Here is a 13,887-nt window from a genome sequence, read left to right on the forward strand (position 1 = left end):
TTCATCAGCGACAGACGATGGCATCGAGTGCAGCCTCAGCAAGTTTGTGATGGCACCAAGCTGAGCGGTGCAGTTGACAGATTGGAGGGAAGGGAAGCCATCCAGAGGGAGCTGGACAGGCTGGAGAAGTGGGGCCATGAGAACCCAGTGAGGTTCAGTAAGGCCAAGTGCAGGGTGCTGCATCGGGTCGGGGCAATGCCAGGTATTGATACAGACTGGGGGAAGATCTCCTGGAGAGCAGCCCTGCGGAGGAGGACCTGGGGGTCCTGGTGGAAGAGAGGCTGGGCACGAGCCAGCAGTGTGAGCCTGCAGCCCGAAGGCCAACTGTGTGCTGGGCTGCATGAAAAAGGGGTGGCCAGCAGGGACAGGGAGGTGATTGTCCCCCTCTGCTCGGCTCTTGTGAGGCCCCATCTGCAGTGCTGCATCCAGGCCTGGGGAACCCAGCACAGGAAGGACGTGGAGCTCTTGGAGCGGGTCCAGAGGAGGGCACTGAGATGGTCAGAGGGCTGGAGCAGCTCTCCTGTGAGGAAAGGTTGAGGGAACTGGGATTGTTTGGCTTGGAGAAGAGAAGGCTGCAGGGAGACCTCATTGTGGCCTTCCAGTACTTGAAGGGAGTGGATAAACAGGAGGGGGAACGGCTGTTTGTGAGGGTGGATGGTGATGGGACAAGGGGTAATGGCTTTAAAGTGAGACAGGGAGGTTTAGGTTGGATGTGAGGAGGAAGTTTTTCAGCCAGAGGGTGGTGAGGCACTGGAACAGGTTGCTCAAGGAGGCTGTGGATGCCCCATCCCTGCAGGCATTCGAGGCCAGGCTGGATGTGGCTCTGGGCAGCCTGGGCTGCTGGTTGGCGACCTGCACACAGCAGGGGGTTGGAACTGGATGAGCATTGTGCTCCTTTGCAACCCAGGCCATGCTATGACACTAGGATCTCATTAATTCCTCGTTAATGGATGTAGTGCCATTGTTTCTGGTCCTGTACCAATAGTTTGTTAATAAAGACCCAAGAGGGAGATGCTGGGGTTGCAGACAACGTTCAGAATGGAGGCTGAGAATCAACATTGACAGGCGTGTAAGAGGACGCAGAGAAGAAAGGCTGTGTGCAGGAGAGCAGAGCAGACGTGGGGCACAACCCTGCATGGTGAACTCCCTGAATGGAGGAGCAGCACGGGAACAGAAGCAACGCGTGGCTGTGATGGGGTGGGCAGTCAGTGTGGACCTGAGGGAGACTTGCTGAGTGTTCTATGGACGTGCAGGGGGACGGAGGTGACAGGAGGGAGCTTGGAGGTGTGTATAAGGTCTGTCAGCGTCTGCAGAGAAGAGCATGGATTTGAACATGGATGGATCCCATCTCAGTCCGTGCCTCAACTGCCACAAAGCAGCACTGGCTTTAAGCTAAAAGAGGGGATGCAGCTGAGATGCGAGGCGTCATTCAGCAGAGGGCGGTGAGGTCCCGGCAGGGAGAAGCACGGGTGCCCATCACCGCAGAGCCCAGTGCCAGAGGTGACGGAAGTATCCAGGGAATTGTCAGGACGGCATCTCTGATGGAAGCAGATTTTATTTGCTGTTGCAGTGGCGGCCGTCCTGCAAGCAGGACATTTCCATTTCCATTTCTTAATTCTGTGCTGTTAACTCAGTCTGTCTCGTGCCAGCCGGCCGCCTTCCTGTTGTTTCCTAGACGTCTCAGTGCCCTTCTTATGGTCCTGCCGTGGTGACTGAGTGCCAGGCTGCTCCCTGCTGCCCAAAGGACGGTTCTTGTTACACACAGAGCAGCGGGGGCTGCCAGGCCTCCCCGATGCCTCTTCAGGCACTTCCTTGGGCACGCCGTGCCGTGTTGTCGGCTGTCATCCTTCTCTCGAGCAGGATATTCTTGCGCTGCTTCTGAGCACACGATGAAATATTACATAGATGTATTCCTGCTGGCTGACATGAATTCCTGCTAGCTATACGTGTGCACTGCTGATTATTCTGCAGTCTTTCTTTCTTTCTATAAATTACTCCATTTACCCAATCTCTGTGAAGCTAGATGGCCATGACATAAAATTCTTACCTGGTTCTTATGTAGAAGCACGATTCCCTTCCCACAGAGGGGACTTTGCCACCTGGCCTACAAGAGCAGCCCCTGCCCATGGGATTGGCACAGGGTGGGCTCTGAGGGCCACTTACACCCGAACCGAGAAGTGGTGCTGCAGGTCTGCGCTGCAGCCCCAGGCTGGAAGCAGCCCCACGGCTGCTCGGGGGCACTGCTGGGCTGTGTGACCGCGGGATGGGAAGTGATCAGCAGCAGCGGGAAGGGAAACCCTTCCCTGGTCGGAGCCGGAGGGAGCACGGTGGGGCTGTGGCGGTGCCGGGCCCCACACTCGGGCTCAGAGGGTCTTCCTCCCCACGTAGGACCAGCGCTGCCAAAAGGGCTGTGCACGGCAGTGCCTCCAGCGCTCCTGCACCCACCGCCACAGCCTGGAGCAGCAATGCTGCAGGCACTGCCCGACCCCGCACAGCCCCAGGGGCACCCGCAGATGGGCCGTGCCCGTGGGACCCCGGTGGGACCCTGTTGTGTTGGTCCTGCCTGGATCCGTGGGGATGGACCTGTCTGGCTCCATCCGGACGCTCTGGTCCAGCTGCCACATCCCAGTACTATGGGCATCCATCTGTACACGCAGATGGATCCTGTGGGGCTCCTGTGCTGGAGGCTCCTGTGCTGGTGGCTCCTGGGCTGGGGGCTCCTGGGCTGGGGGCTCCCTGGGGGTCCCGGCTGCTCCCTGCCGCTCCAGCAGTGCCCGCAGCAGTTGGCAGCGGCGCTCAACGGCTGCCTGGTTCTCCCGGATGACGCGGATCAGCTCCAGGATGAGCTCCGTGTGGGAGCAGTGGGGCAGTGAAGGCTCCGTGGGGCTCTGCGCTCCATCCCTGGGGGAGCTCTGCTTGCTTGGCCCCGGGGAGTGAAGGGGGCTGGGGGCTGCTGTCAGGAGAGCTGGGGGCTCAGGGCTGGGGCACAGGGCTGCCTCTGCCTCTGCCTCTGCCTCTGCCTCTGCCTCTCGCTCTTGCTCTTGCTCTGGCTCCGGCTGTGCCTCTGCCTCTGCATCTGCCTTTGTCTCCAGTTCGGGCTCTGATTGTGGCTTTGCGTTGCTCTGAGAGACAAGAGCAGCCAACTCTGCCAGTGCACCGGGCCAGGGCTCTGGGAAGGAGTAGAGGGAGGAAAAGGAAGAGGAAGAAGAAGCAGCCAGGGAGCCCAGGGACACCATGGATGCCAGCGGGGCCCAGGGGAGCTTCGGACTCCTGTCGTCTGGGCTCGTCCTGCAGGAGAAGATGGAGGAGTTGAGGGGACCCGCTGCCCCCATGCCCACAGTTTAGGGCCACGACCCCAGCGGAGCCTCCTCCCATGGCCCTGACCCCAGGCCCTGCAGCACTGGAGGACCAGGTCTGGCCAAGCAGCACTCACCGCAGTTCCCAGGTTGGCGACGCCATCCCCGCTGCTCCGTCCTTCCACCAGGCATCTGCCAAAGCAAGAGCGTGTGAGCGGCCGGGACCCCCCGCTCAGCCCCACACTGGGCTGCCGACCCCTTGCAGGGTGCTCAGCTCTGGCGTCGGGGCTGCTCACCTCCCCCCTCCTTCGTCTGGGTGCTGGTCTCTCTCCTCTTCTTCCCCAGCCTCCGACAGAACTTCTGTGGGAGCAGCGAGAGGGTGGTTGAGGGGCTGCCCCTGTGCCCCTGTGCCCTTGTGCCCCTGTGCCCCACGGCCCCTCATCCATCACCTACCTGCAGCCGCCGGAAGTGCAGCACGACTGAGGCCAGGCTGAGCTGCAGCATCAGCTTCAGCTGCATGGCCAGCCCAAGTGGTCCTGGGGCGCTGCGGCTCCCCATGATCACAGCGATGCTCCTCCCCTGCTGCTCGGGTGATGCTCCCTCGCTTGTGCAGGAGGAATGTGGCCCGCTTTGCTCATGGCACGTGCCAGCTGAGCCCTCCTGCAGGGCCTCCATCTGTGACACACCGGGACCTCTCATTGTGATGCAATAGTCCCAGGGTTCCATTCCCGCCCTCCAGCCTGCAGCACCGGATGGAACCTTGGATTAACCAGAGCCCCTCCATGCTGAGCACCGGGGCCGTAAGAAACCCACCCCGCAGCCCCTCCTGCCTGCTGGCCCCGGAGCTCCCGGCTGCTGGCATTGCCCTGCACTGGGGCTTTGCTCCTGCACGGAGAGCAGAGGGCCGTGGCCTCGCTGCAGCACCTCCAGGGTGCGGAAAATGAAAGCAAACAGAAAGCGGGCAGACGCGTCTGGTTCGGCCCCTTTCCTGCTTGGCGGCTCCGGTTGCAGGACCCCCGCAGCAGTGGGGACGGCTCCAGCGGGAACAGCAGCGGGACAGGACAGCGCTGGGATGGGGCACTGCGGGGGGACATCTCCAGGGACGGCAGACGGGAGCGTGGGGCTGCTGCCATCCCTGGGTGGCAGGGGGCGAGGATGGCTGTGTGCAGCCATGTTCCCAGGGGAGGAGGACTGTACTGTGGGGGGGAGGGCTGCCATCGGGACGACCCTTTGTGGGTCCCTTTTGGAGCTGACAGCCCCCTTCCTTCCCTGGGGAAGAGCCCAGCAGGCAGAGCAGCACTGGAGGACGGGCCTTCTCCTTAGTGCACTGAAACCCTGTTTATTCCTCTCACAAAGTTGTTTGTGCTGTAATGACGAGGAGCCCAAAAGCCCCTCGTGTCCCTGCAGCCCCCACAGGGAGCAGAGGAGCAGCTCTGAGCTCTGCTCTCCATGACCTGCACTGGCCCCAGTGGAAAGGCTTGCAGATGTCAGGGGAGGGCAGGGCAGGAGAAGGACAGGAGATGGAGATGGTGCAGGGCCTGGAGCTCCTCTTACAAGGAAAGGCTGAGCACAGTGGGTCCGTTCAGCCCTGAGAAAAGGAGACTCAGAGTGGATCTGATCAATGTTTGTGAAATCTGGCCTTAGGCTGTGCCATGGGGCTGCTGAACGCTGCCGTGGGCAGCAGTGGAACCCAGCAGTCCTCATCTCTGCACCCTGAGGGGACCCAATTCTGCACCGCTGCTGCTCTGGATGCTCCGTGCTGCCCCACCGTGGGGAGCAGCTGCCATCGGTGCTCCCTGCTCTGTGCAGTCTTTCTGTGTTGAAAAAAAGAACCCAACTATTTTTGGATGGAAAAAAAGGAAAAGGTGCTGCCAGCAGCTCCTGCCCGCTCCGGTGGTCCTTAAGCACGAGGGGGTTGTAAAGGTTTTTATTGAGAAATTATAAATAAGTGATTAGATTATTTTCCTGTCCTTTTGAAAACGAGAAATAAAATGTTTATAGAAATAAAAGATTTCCCACTGTTTTCTTTGCTTTTTCACAAAACTGCAGGGCTGGAACTGGGGCCGGGGCGGGAGTGGGGGGACCCACACTGTGGGAGGGTGGCCTGGGGGGCCTTGGGCCTTCAGCAAAGGGCTGGGAGGACCCGCAGTGCTGCTGCATGGCTTTTCCATGGGCACAGAGTGCTGAAATGGGACCGATGGGGCCCTGGGGCTGCCCCATCCTGCAGCACCAGGGTTGCGGCGGCAGTGGGGCAGTGCTGAATGTGACACCTGCCCACGCTGAGCCGGGTCACGCTGCCTTCCATTACCCTAATTGCCTCTCCAGGAGCCCAGCTGCTGTCCTGGGATGAATAATTCACTGCCTGGAAACAAAACCTCCGGCCTTAAAACCGATCGGGGTCTGCTGGGCACCTGCTGTGGTGCCACAGGATGAGGGAGAGGCGCTTGGACGATGCCCCCAGCAACACAGTGAGCTTTGGTGAGCCCTCAGGTTGTTGGACCCCATCGTCTCTGTAGGTTCCTTCCAATGGATCTGCTTTATTCTACGTGGTTCTCAGCAGCCAAATAGGAACAGCCATCCCCGTCCTGCACTCTGCTCCCAGCTCTGCCCAATGCCACCCGCATCACTGCAGCATCACCGCCTCCATCACCTCCAGCACCTGCACCATCTCTATGCATCACCTCCAGCATCCCATCAACCTCCAGCATTTCCTCCACCCATTGCTTCCATCCATCACCTCATCCACCTCCATCCATTGCTTTCATCACCTCCATCACCTCACCAGCCTCCATCCATTGCTTCTATCCATCACCACCACCTCATCCACCTCCATCACCTCATCCACCTCCATCCATCCCTTCCATCACCTCCATCACCTCCTCCACCTCCACCCATTGCTTCCATCACCTGCATCACTTCCATCCGTCATCTCCATCTGCTCCACCGCTCGCATCCACCACCAGCACCTCTCCACCTCTTCAGCACCACCACCACCGTGGGCAGCAGAGGACCCATCCCCAGGCTCTTCTCTTTTACAGAGGCACATCTCCAGCTGCCCAGCACCAATCTCCCCGGGGGGCTCAGCAGCAGCAAACACGGGGGGCACAGACCCCACAGACAGCAGCCAGGACTGCTGAGAGCAGCGGCTGCCCACGGATCGGCCCCCACTCGGGTCCACCGCCATCCCCTCCCCCGGGCCCCCAGCAGAGCCCTTTGGAGCATCCCTCGCCCACCCTGGGCTGTGTGCCCGCCTCGAGGCCGCCGCCATCCTCCCCTGACGTCACCGTGCACCGAGCTCTTAAAGGCCGCCCCAACCCCTCCCAGCCCTGGGAGATGCTGTGCAGGTGACGCCGGCGATGTCCCCAGCTCCCGACCCCTGACGGCCCCACTGCCATGGGGAGCGTTCCACTGCCCGCTGGCGCTGCCTGTCCTCCAGGGATGCCCCCACTTAAATGTTCTTGTGTTGCTACAGCAGGAGAGACTGGCAGAAACATTTACAGCAGCTCAGCCTCTCCAGCACTGTCCTGATCCCAGCAGGCACCGAGGGGCTCCAAATTGGGGCTGGGGGCTCAGAAACCTCCGCCTCCATTCTGCGGTCGAGATGTGTCCTTCTGCTGGGTTGGGTGGAGGACAACGATGGGGAGAGTGGAAATAACAGGCGTAGTAGAAAGGATGGGATGAATAGAAACTGTGGGAATAGTGGAGATGATAGGAATAGTAGAAATAATGGGAGTGAGAGAAATAAGAGAGAGGAATGCGTTCCTGGGCTGGGCTGCCCGAGACAGCGTGTCGTTGGGATGGGGACGGATGGACCCGGAGCAGGGATGCGGTGGCTCCCGGCGATGGGGGTCCCGGTGGGGTCCCACCCATGGGGGTCCCGGTGCCCCCACTGCCGTGGTCCCGCAGGCTGCAGGGCTGCACAGGGCCGGCTCGCCCACAAGCTGTTCCACGACCTCTTCGCCAACTACTCCAGTGCCCTGCGGCCCGCCGAGGACATGGAGCGGGCGCTCAACGTCACCCTGCAGGTCACCCTGTCCCAGATCATCGACATGGTGAGCGCTGAGCCCCCCAGCACACCCAGGCTCCTCCAGCTGCCCCAGACTGCCTTGGACCCTCAAAATCAGCTCCGACAACTTCTGTGGGAGCAGCGAGAGGGTGGATGAGAGGCAGCTCCCACACCCCCAGCCCCTCATCCATCACCTCCCCGTAGCCATTGGCTGTGCAGAACGACCGAGGCCACTGCTGTCCTGCAGGGTTCCCTTTCCCAGTGGGCCCCACTTGTGCCCTTTTTCACAGTACTGCAGTGCTGCAATTGCTTTGTTCAAGTTCTTACAGTCTCTGTCCCCAAGTATGTTTTATTGCGTTTCCTTAGAACCAACTTTCAGAAGATACCAAAGGGCACAACACCGTGTCTATCTGGGTTCACACCCATCTGTCAGCTTGCTCCTTTCCCTTCTAAATCATTTATTAGATCCCTGTCCTCTCTAGAATGCTGGACACGCTCTGACTCGGCCTCAGAGAATTGAAGTTCATTGTCTGGAATTAAAGCCACTTCACCGTAGAGTCACAGAATCACAGGTCGGAAAGGACCTGCAAGGTCATCCATCCAGCTGCCCTCCCGTCACCGCTGCTGCCACCAGCACCCAGCCAGGTCTCGCAGCTCCGCATCCAGGCTCCTCTCGACGCCGCAGGGACGGCGACTCCCCCCCTCCCTGCGCAGCCACTGCGGTGCCGACCGCTGAGAGAAGAGTTCTTCCTCGTGTCCAACCTCAGCCTCCTCTGGCACAACGTGCGGCCGTTTCCCCGGCTCCCGTTTGCCGCCCGGGAGCAGAGGCCGAACCCGTCCTCAGCACAGCCTCCCTTCGGGAAGTTGTGGAGTGCAGTGAGGTCTCCCCTGAGCTCCTCTTCTCCAGACTGAACAATCCCAGCTCCCTCAGCCGCTCCTCACAGCACTTGTGCTGCAGACCCCTCACCAGTTCTGTTGCCCTTCTCTGGACACGCTCCAGGGCCTCAATGTCTTTCCTGCACTGAGGGGCCCAGAACTGAACACAGCACTGGAGGTGCGGCCTCACCAGAGCTGAGTACAGGGGATGATCACCTCCCTGCTCCTGCTGGCCACACCATTTCTAATGCAGGCCAGGATGCCGTTGGCCCTCTTGGCCACCCGGGCACACTGCTGGCTCACGTTCAGCCCAGCATCAACCAACACCCCCAGGTCCCTTTCCTCTTCACACTCATCCAGCCACTCGTCCCCAAGCCCATAGCGCTGCATGGGGTTGTTGTGCCAAAGTGCAGGACCCGGCACTTGGCCTTGTTGAACCTCATCCCATTCAGCTCAGCCCAGCGATCCAGCTTATCTAAGTCCCTCCCACCACCTCCCACACCACCTCCCAGCTTGGTGCCATCTGCAAACTTACTGAGGGTGCACTCAATGCCCTCGTCTAGGTCATCAATAAAGATATTAAACAAGACAGGCCCCTGGAGGACAGCACTTGAAACAGGTCGCCAGCTGGACTTCGCTCCATTAACCACCACCCGTTGGCACGGCCCTCTAGCTAATTTCTTACCCAAAGCAGTGTGTACCTGTCCAGGCCACGGGCAGCCAGCTTCCCCAGAAGCTGTGAGAGACCATGTCGAAGGCTTTGTTCAAGTCCAGGCAGACTGCATCGACAGCCTTTCCCTCATCTACCAGCCTGGTCACCCGGTCGTACAAGGAGATGAGGTTGGCCAAGCACGACCTGCCTTTCATGAACCCGTGCTGGCTGGGCCTGATCCCCCGAATGCCACACACGTGCCCTGCGATCTCCCCCAAGATGATTTGCTCCATTACTTTCCCTGGTACTGAGGTCAGGCTGACAGGCCTTCGTTCCCCAGCTCCTCCTTACGGCCCTTCTTGAAGATGGGAGTCACATCAGCGAACCTCCAACCCTCTGGGACCTCTCCAGTTAACCAGGAGCGCTGACAGATGGCCGAGAGCGGCTCAGCAATCACCCCGCCAGCTCCCTCAGCACCCGAGGGTGCAGCCATCCGGTCCCATGGACTTGTGGCAGTCCAGATGGAGGAGGAGTTCTCTGACTGTCTCCACTTGAATTGCTGGGGGTGTTTTCTGAGTAGCGTCCCAGACTTCCAGATCAGGGCATAAAATGCCCAGAGGATAACTGGTCTGGCTATTAAAGGCAGATGTAAAGAAGGCATTGAGGACCTCAGCCTTCTCCTTGTCCTCAGTGGCCACATTCCCTGCTGCATCACGTAAATGTTGAGAATTATCCTGGGTTCTTCTTTTGCCACTGATATATTTATAAAAGGATTTTTTATTGTCTTTTACTGCAGTGGCCAGTCTGAGTTCAAGTTGGGCTTTTGCCCTCCTAACGTCCTCCCTGCATACCTTAGCTCCTCCCCTGTAATCTCCCCAACTAGCCTGTTCCTTCTTCCAGAGGACACAGACTCTCTTTTTCTCCCTGAGTCTCAGCAGCAGTTCCCGGCTCATCCACACCGGCCGTCTGCCCTGCGGCTCGCCTTACGGCACTCAGGACAGCCTGTTCTTGCGCCTTTAAGATTTCCGTCTTGAGGAGCGTCCAGGCTTCCTGGACCCCTTTGCCCTTCAGAAGCGACTCCCAAGGGACCCGTGCTACAAGCGCCCTGAACAGATCGAAGTCCGCCCTCTGAAAGTTCAGAAGGTAGTTCTGCTGGTCGCTCTCTTGACACCCCCAAGCATAGAGAGTTGTACAGTTCCACGGTCGCTCTGCCCAAGATGGTCCCCAACCTTCACTTCTCCCACCAGTCCTTCTCTGTTAGTGAAGACCAGGTCCAGCAGGGCACCGCCCCTGGTAGGCTCTCCTACCAGTTGCATAAGGAAGCTATCCTCCACGCACTCTAGAAACCTCCTGGACTGCTTCCTCTGTGCTGTATTATACTTCCAACATATGTCAGGGAAGTTGAAGTCTCCCATGAGAACAAGTGCTAGTGATCACGTGACTTCCGCGAGCCGCTCATAGAACGCTTCATCCAGGTCCTCATCCTGGTTAGGCGGTCTGTAGCAGACCCCCACCAAGATGTCGCCCCTATAGGCCTTCCCCCTGATCCTTACCCATAGACACTCAACTCTGTCATTTCGAACCCCAAGCTCTTCAACATCAAAAAGTCTTTGATATAAAGGGCCGCACCACCACCCTTCTTTCCTCGTCTGTCCCTTCTGAAGAGCTTGTAACCATCTATCACAGCACTCCAGTCATGGAGTGGTCCCACCACGTTTCATTAACAGCAACAAGGTCATAATTCGCCTGACTCACAATCGCTTCCGACTCTTCCTGCTTGTTGCTCGTGCTGCGTGCATTGGTGCAGATACACTTCAGTCGAGTCGGCTGCCTCCCCCCCAGCTTAATCATCGTTCTCCTAGGCTCATCTCTTGTAGGCCTGTTTTGTCCCCTTCCCCCTTCATAGCTAGTTTAAAGCTCTTTCCATAAGCCCCGCTAGCTCCTGCGCTAGTATTCGTTGCCCCCTTAGAGATAGGCGGGTTCCATGGACAGACAGCAGGCCAGGGGCCGAGTAAACCGCCCCATGATCAAAGAATGCAAAGTTTCTGGCTCGACACCAGCCTCCGAGCCAATTATTCATTGCTCGTGCTTTCCAGTCCCGCTCGGTGTCCCTTACTGCCCCCCCGAAGGTACAGAGCAGAAGATCACTTGAGCTCCCGCTCCTTGAACTAAACACCCTAAACCCCTGAAATCTTTTTTCATAGTTCGTAGATTTGTCTGAGCAATTTCATCACTGCCCGCCTGAACTACGAGCAATGGAAGCAGTCTGATGACCCGACCAGCTGAGGGAGTTTCCTGGTTACGTCCCTGAGCCGAGCCCCAGGAAGGCAGCACACTTCCCTATGGACCGGGTCAGGTCTGCATACGGGGCCCTCCGTTCCTCTGAGGAGGGAGTCACCCCCACGACCCCCCTTCTCTCCTTCCTGTCAGAGGCGGTCTGGAGGCGTGGGGGTGACCGCCTCGCCCTGGGCTCTCTCCCGGGCAGATCCTCCTTCGCCTCTCCACTCACCTCCCCTTCTACCTCCGGCAGCTGGAACCTGCTGCTTAGAGGGAGCTGGGGAAGCGGGCCAGGCAGGCGGGGGTGTCTCCTGTGACACCGAGTGGGGACTTTCTTCCAACCTTCCTCATCAGTCAGGTCTGTCCGACTGAGACAGGGCAGGGGGCCCACCGCCTTTCTGGGGGCATTTTCCTGGAACCCTTCCCTCTGGTGACCAGCGAGTCGCTCCACCAGTCCATCTCCCGCTCACACTCCCTGATGGTCCCAAGTCTCTGTACCTCCTCGAGTTCCACCAGCAGGCTGAGCAGCTCGGCCACCTGCTCACATCTCGCACGGGTGGATCCCTGCCCCCCTCCCCGGGCGGCAGCAGGCTCAGGCACTCCCTGCAGCCAGAGACCTAACAGCAACAGTTCTTGGCAAGCTCTCCGTCCAGGTTGCCACAGACTTCTTGGAATAAGCCCACTGTCTAGTGGAGACCATGTTCTGGCCTGCGGTCTCAGAGACTGCCAAGGAAAGGAAAGGAAAGCCGGGCTCCTGAGCAAGGAGGAACCAAAGTTTACAGCTCTTACCACCAGACCCACCTCCCACACGCACAGATGTATTGCCCTAAGGAAAGTGTGGACTGTGCTCAACCTCCTCTTTCACAGCTAACAAAAAAAGTGGTTTCTCACCTGGTGTGTTTTGTGCTCGAAGCTATTTAAAGCCTGTTATCAGGTGTGAAGGTTCAGGACGGCTGTTAAAAACCGCGCTGCTGATGTGCTGGCTTCACCCGGTGACTCAGGAGCCCACCAGCTGCCAGCTCCCCAGCACAAGCGTGGTGCTGCTGCTAACCCCGAAAGAGCCTTAAAAAGAGCATTTTGGTTGGCCTTTTTACTCCAGATCTCTTTGCCAGCGCAGACTTACCTGCTCAGAAGCTAATCTCTGCAGGCTCTTCTCCCCTCCTTCCCGGAGTCCTGGCCTGGCGCACCGGCAGAGTTGGCCACTCTCGTCTCTCAGACTGCACCAGAGCCCCAACCACAACCAGAGGCAGAGCCAGCCCTGTGCCCCAGCCCTGAGCCCCCGGCTCTCCTGACAGCAGCCCCCAGCCCCCTTCACTCCCTGGAGCCGAGCAAGCAGAGCTCCCCCAGGGATGGAGCGCAGAGCCCCACAGAGCCTTCACTGCCCCACTGCTCCCACACGGAGCTCATCCTGGAGCTGATCCGCGTCATCCGGGAGAACCAGGCAGCCGTTGAGCGCCGCTGCCAACTGCTGCGGGCACTGCTGGAGCGGCAGGGAGCGGCCGGGACCCCCAGGGAGCCCCCAGCCCAGGAGCCCCCAGCCCAGGAGCCACCAGCACAGGAGCCCCACAGGATCCATCTGCGTGTACGGATGGATGTCCTTGGTTCTGGGATGTGGCAGCTGCTGTAAGGGGAATCAGACATGGATGTGAACAGAGATAAGGACGTGGATACGGACATAGATGGGTGCTGATTCTATGCTGGACATAGAAGAGGAAGCTGATGGCAGCGCCCCAAAGGAGCTGGGCCAGAGCGTCCTGATGGCGCCAGGCAGGATCAGCCCTATGGATCCATGCAGGAACATCCCCATGGAGCCATGGACAGCAAGCTGAGTGGTGTGGTTGACACAGTGGAAGGAAAGGATGCCATCCAGGGGGACTTCAGCAGACAGGAAGGTGGGCCTGGGATAATCTAATGAGGTTCAACACAGCAGAGTGCAAGGTTTGGCTCTTGGGCCGGAGGAATCCCAGGCATCCATACAGACTAGAAGGAGCGGTCCTTGAGAGCAGCCCTGCAGAGGAGGACCTGGGGTCCTGATGGATGAAAAGCTGAACATGAGCCAGCAGTGTGCTCCTGCAGCTCGGAAAGCAAATGGGATCCTGGGCTCCATCAGCAGAGGGGTGGCCAGCAGGGACAGGGAGGTGATTGTCCCCCTCTGCTCTGCTCTTGTGAGGCCCCATCTGCAGCACTGTGTCCTGGTCTGGAGCCCCCAGTACAAGAAGGACAGGGAGCTGTTGGAGAGGGTCCAGAGGAGCCACAAAGATGATCAGGGGGCTGCAACACCTCCACTACAAAGACAGGCTGAGGGAGCTGGGCTTGTTCAGCCTGGAGAAGAGAAGGCTGCGGGGTGAATCATTGCAGCCTTCCAGGACCTAAAGGGAGCCTACAGACAGGAGGGGAGTCAACTCTTGGAAAGGGGAGATGACAGCAGGACCAGGGAAATGCTTTGAAGCTGAAGGAGGGCAGGTTGAGCTTGGTTGCCATAATACGATAACAGTGGTGATAGCGCAGTGCAAAGAAATTCCTTTGCTCTCACAGCCTCTGCTCAGATCTGCTGTGATCTCAGCCCTCTGGAACCAGCACCCAGCAGCTGTAGCACTGCTGTGCTTTAACCCTGCAGCAGCTCTGCAGCACTCGGCCGTGTGCTCACTGCCCTGCTGTGGGTTTGGGGAGAGCATTGATGCAGACAGAAGCGTGAGAACTTGACAGCTGAGGTTGGGACAGTTTGGTGATAAAGAAAGATGATAAAGGAAATAAGGTTTGTGATGCAGAAAGAAACGTCT

The 13,887-nt window shown here is 58.9% G+C and overlaps 1 protein-coding gene across 2 annotated transcripts; it reads right to left on the bottom strand.

The window, feature by feature from the left end:
• Positions 1-792: 792 nt before the first annotated feature.
• Positions 793-4,123, bottom strand: LOC149920375 (uncharacterized). Of its 2 annotated transcripts, XR_016463542.1 has the most exons (5): positions 3,750-4,123; positions 3,593-3,656; positions 3,434-3,488; positions 2,048-3,288; positions 793-1,878 (listed from the first exon to the last, which is right to left on the bottom strand). XR_016463542.1 is itself a non-coding variant. In XM_090134293.1 (4 exons), the coding sequence occupies exons 1-4, from the start codon at positions 4,020-4,022 to the stop codon at positions 2,364-2,366; spliced, it is 1,317 nt and encodes a 438-aa protein (XP_089990419.1). In that variant the 5' UTR covers positions 4,023-4,123; the 3' UTR covers positions 794-2,363. The 2 variants fall into 2 exon arrangements, 1 of the variants encoding a protein (XP_089990419.1); XM_090134293.1 differs by having other exon boundaries at positions 794-3,288.
• Between the last annotated feature and the right edge of the window lie 9,764 nt (positions 4,124-13,887).

This window comes from Phasianus colchicus, chromosome 1 (genome assembly GCF_987193195.1).
Source record: "Phasianus colchicus chromosome 1, bPhaCol1.hap1.1, whole genome shotgun sequence".
In the NCBI taxonomy this organism is placed as follows: domain Eukaryota; kingdom Metazoa; phylum Chordata; class Aves; order Galliformes; family Phasianidae; genus Phasianus; species Phasianus colchicus.

Excerpts from the sequence above, each read along its gene's own strand:
- LOC149920375 (XM_090134293.1), bottom strand. The coding sequence starts at position 4,022 with ATGGAACCCTGGGACTATTGCATCACAATGAGAGGTCCCGGTGTGTCA. Across the intron at positions 3,657-3,749 it reads TGCACTTCCGGCGGCTGCAG|AAGTTCTGTCGGAGGCTGGG; the intron begins GTAGGTGATGGA and ends CTGCTCCCACAG. Across the intron at positions 3,289-3,433 it reads TCGCCAACCTGGGAACTGCG|GACGAGCCCAGACGACAGGA; the intron begins GTGAGTGCTGCT and ends CTTCTCCTGCAG.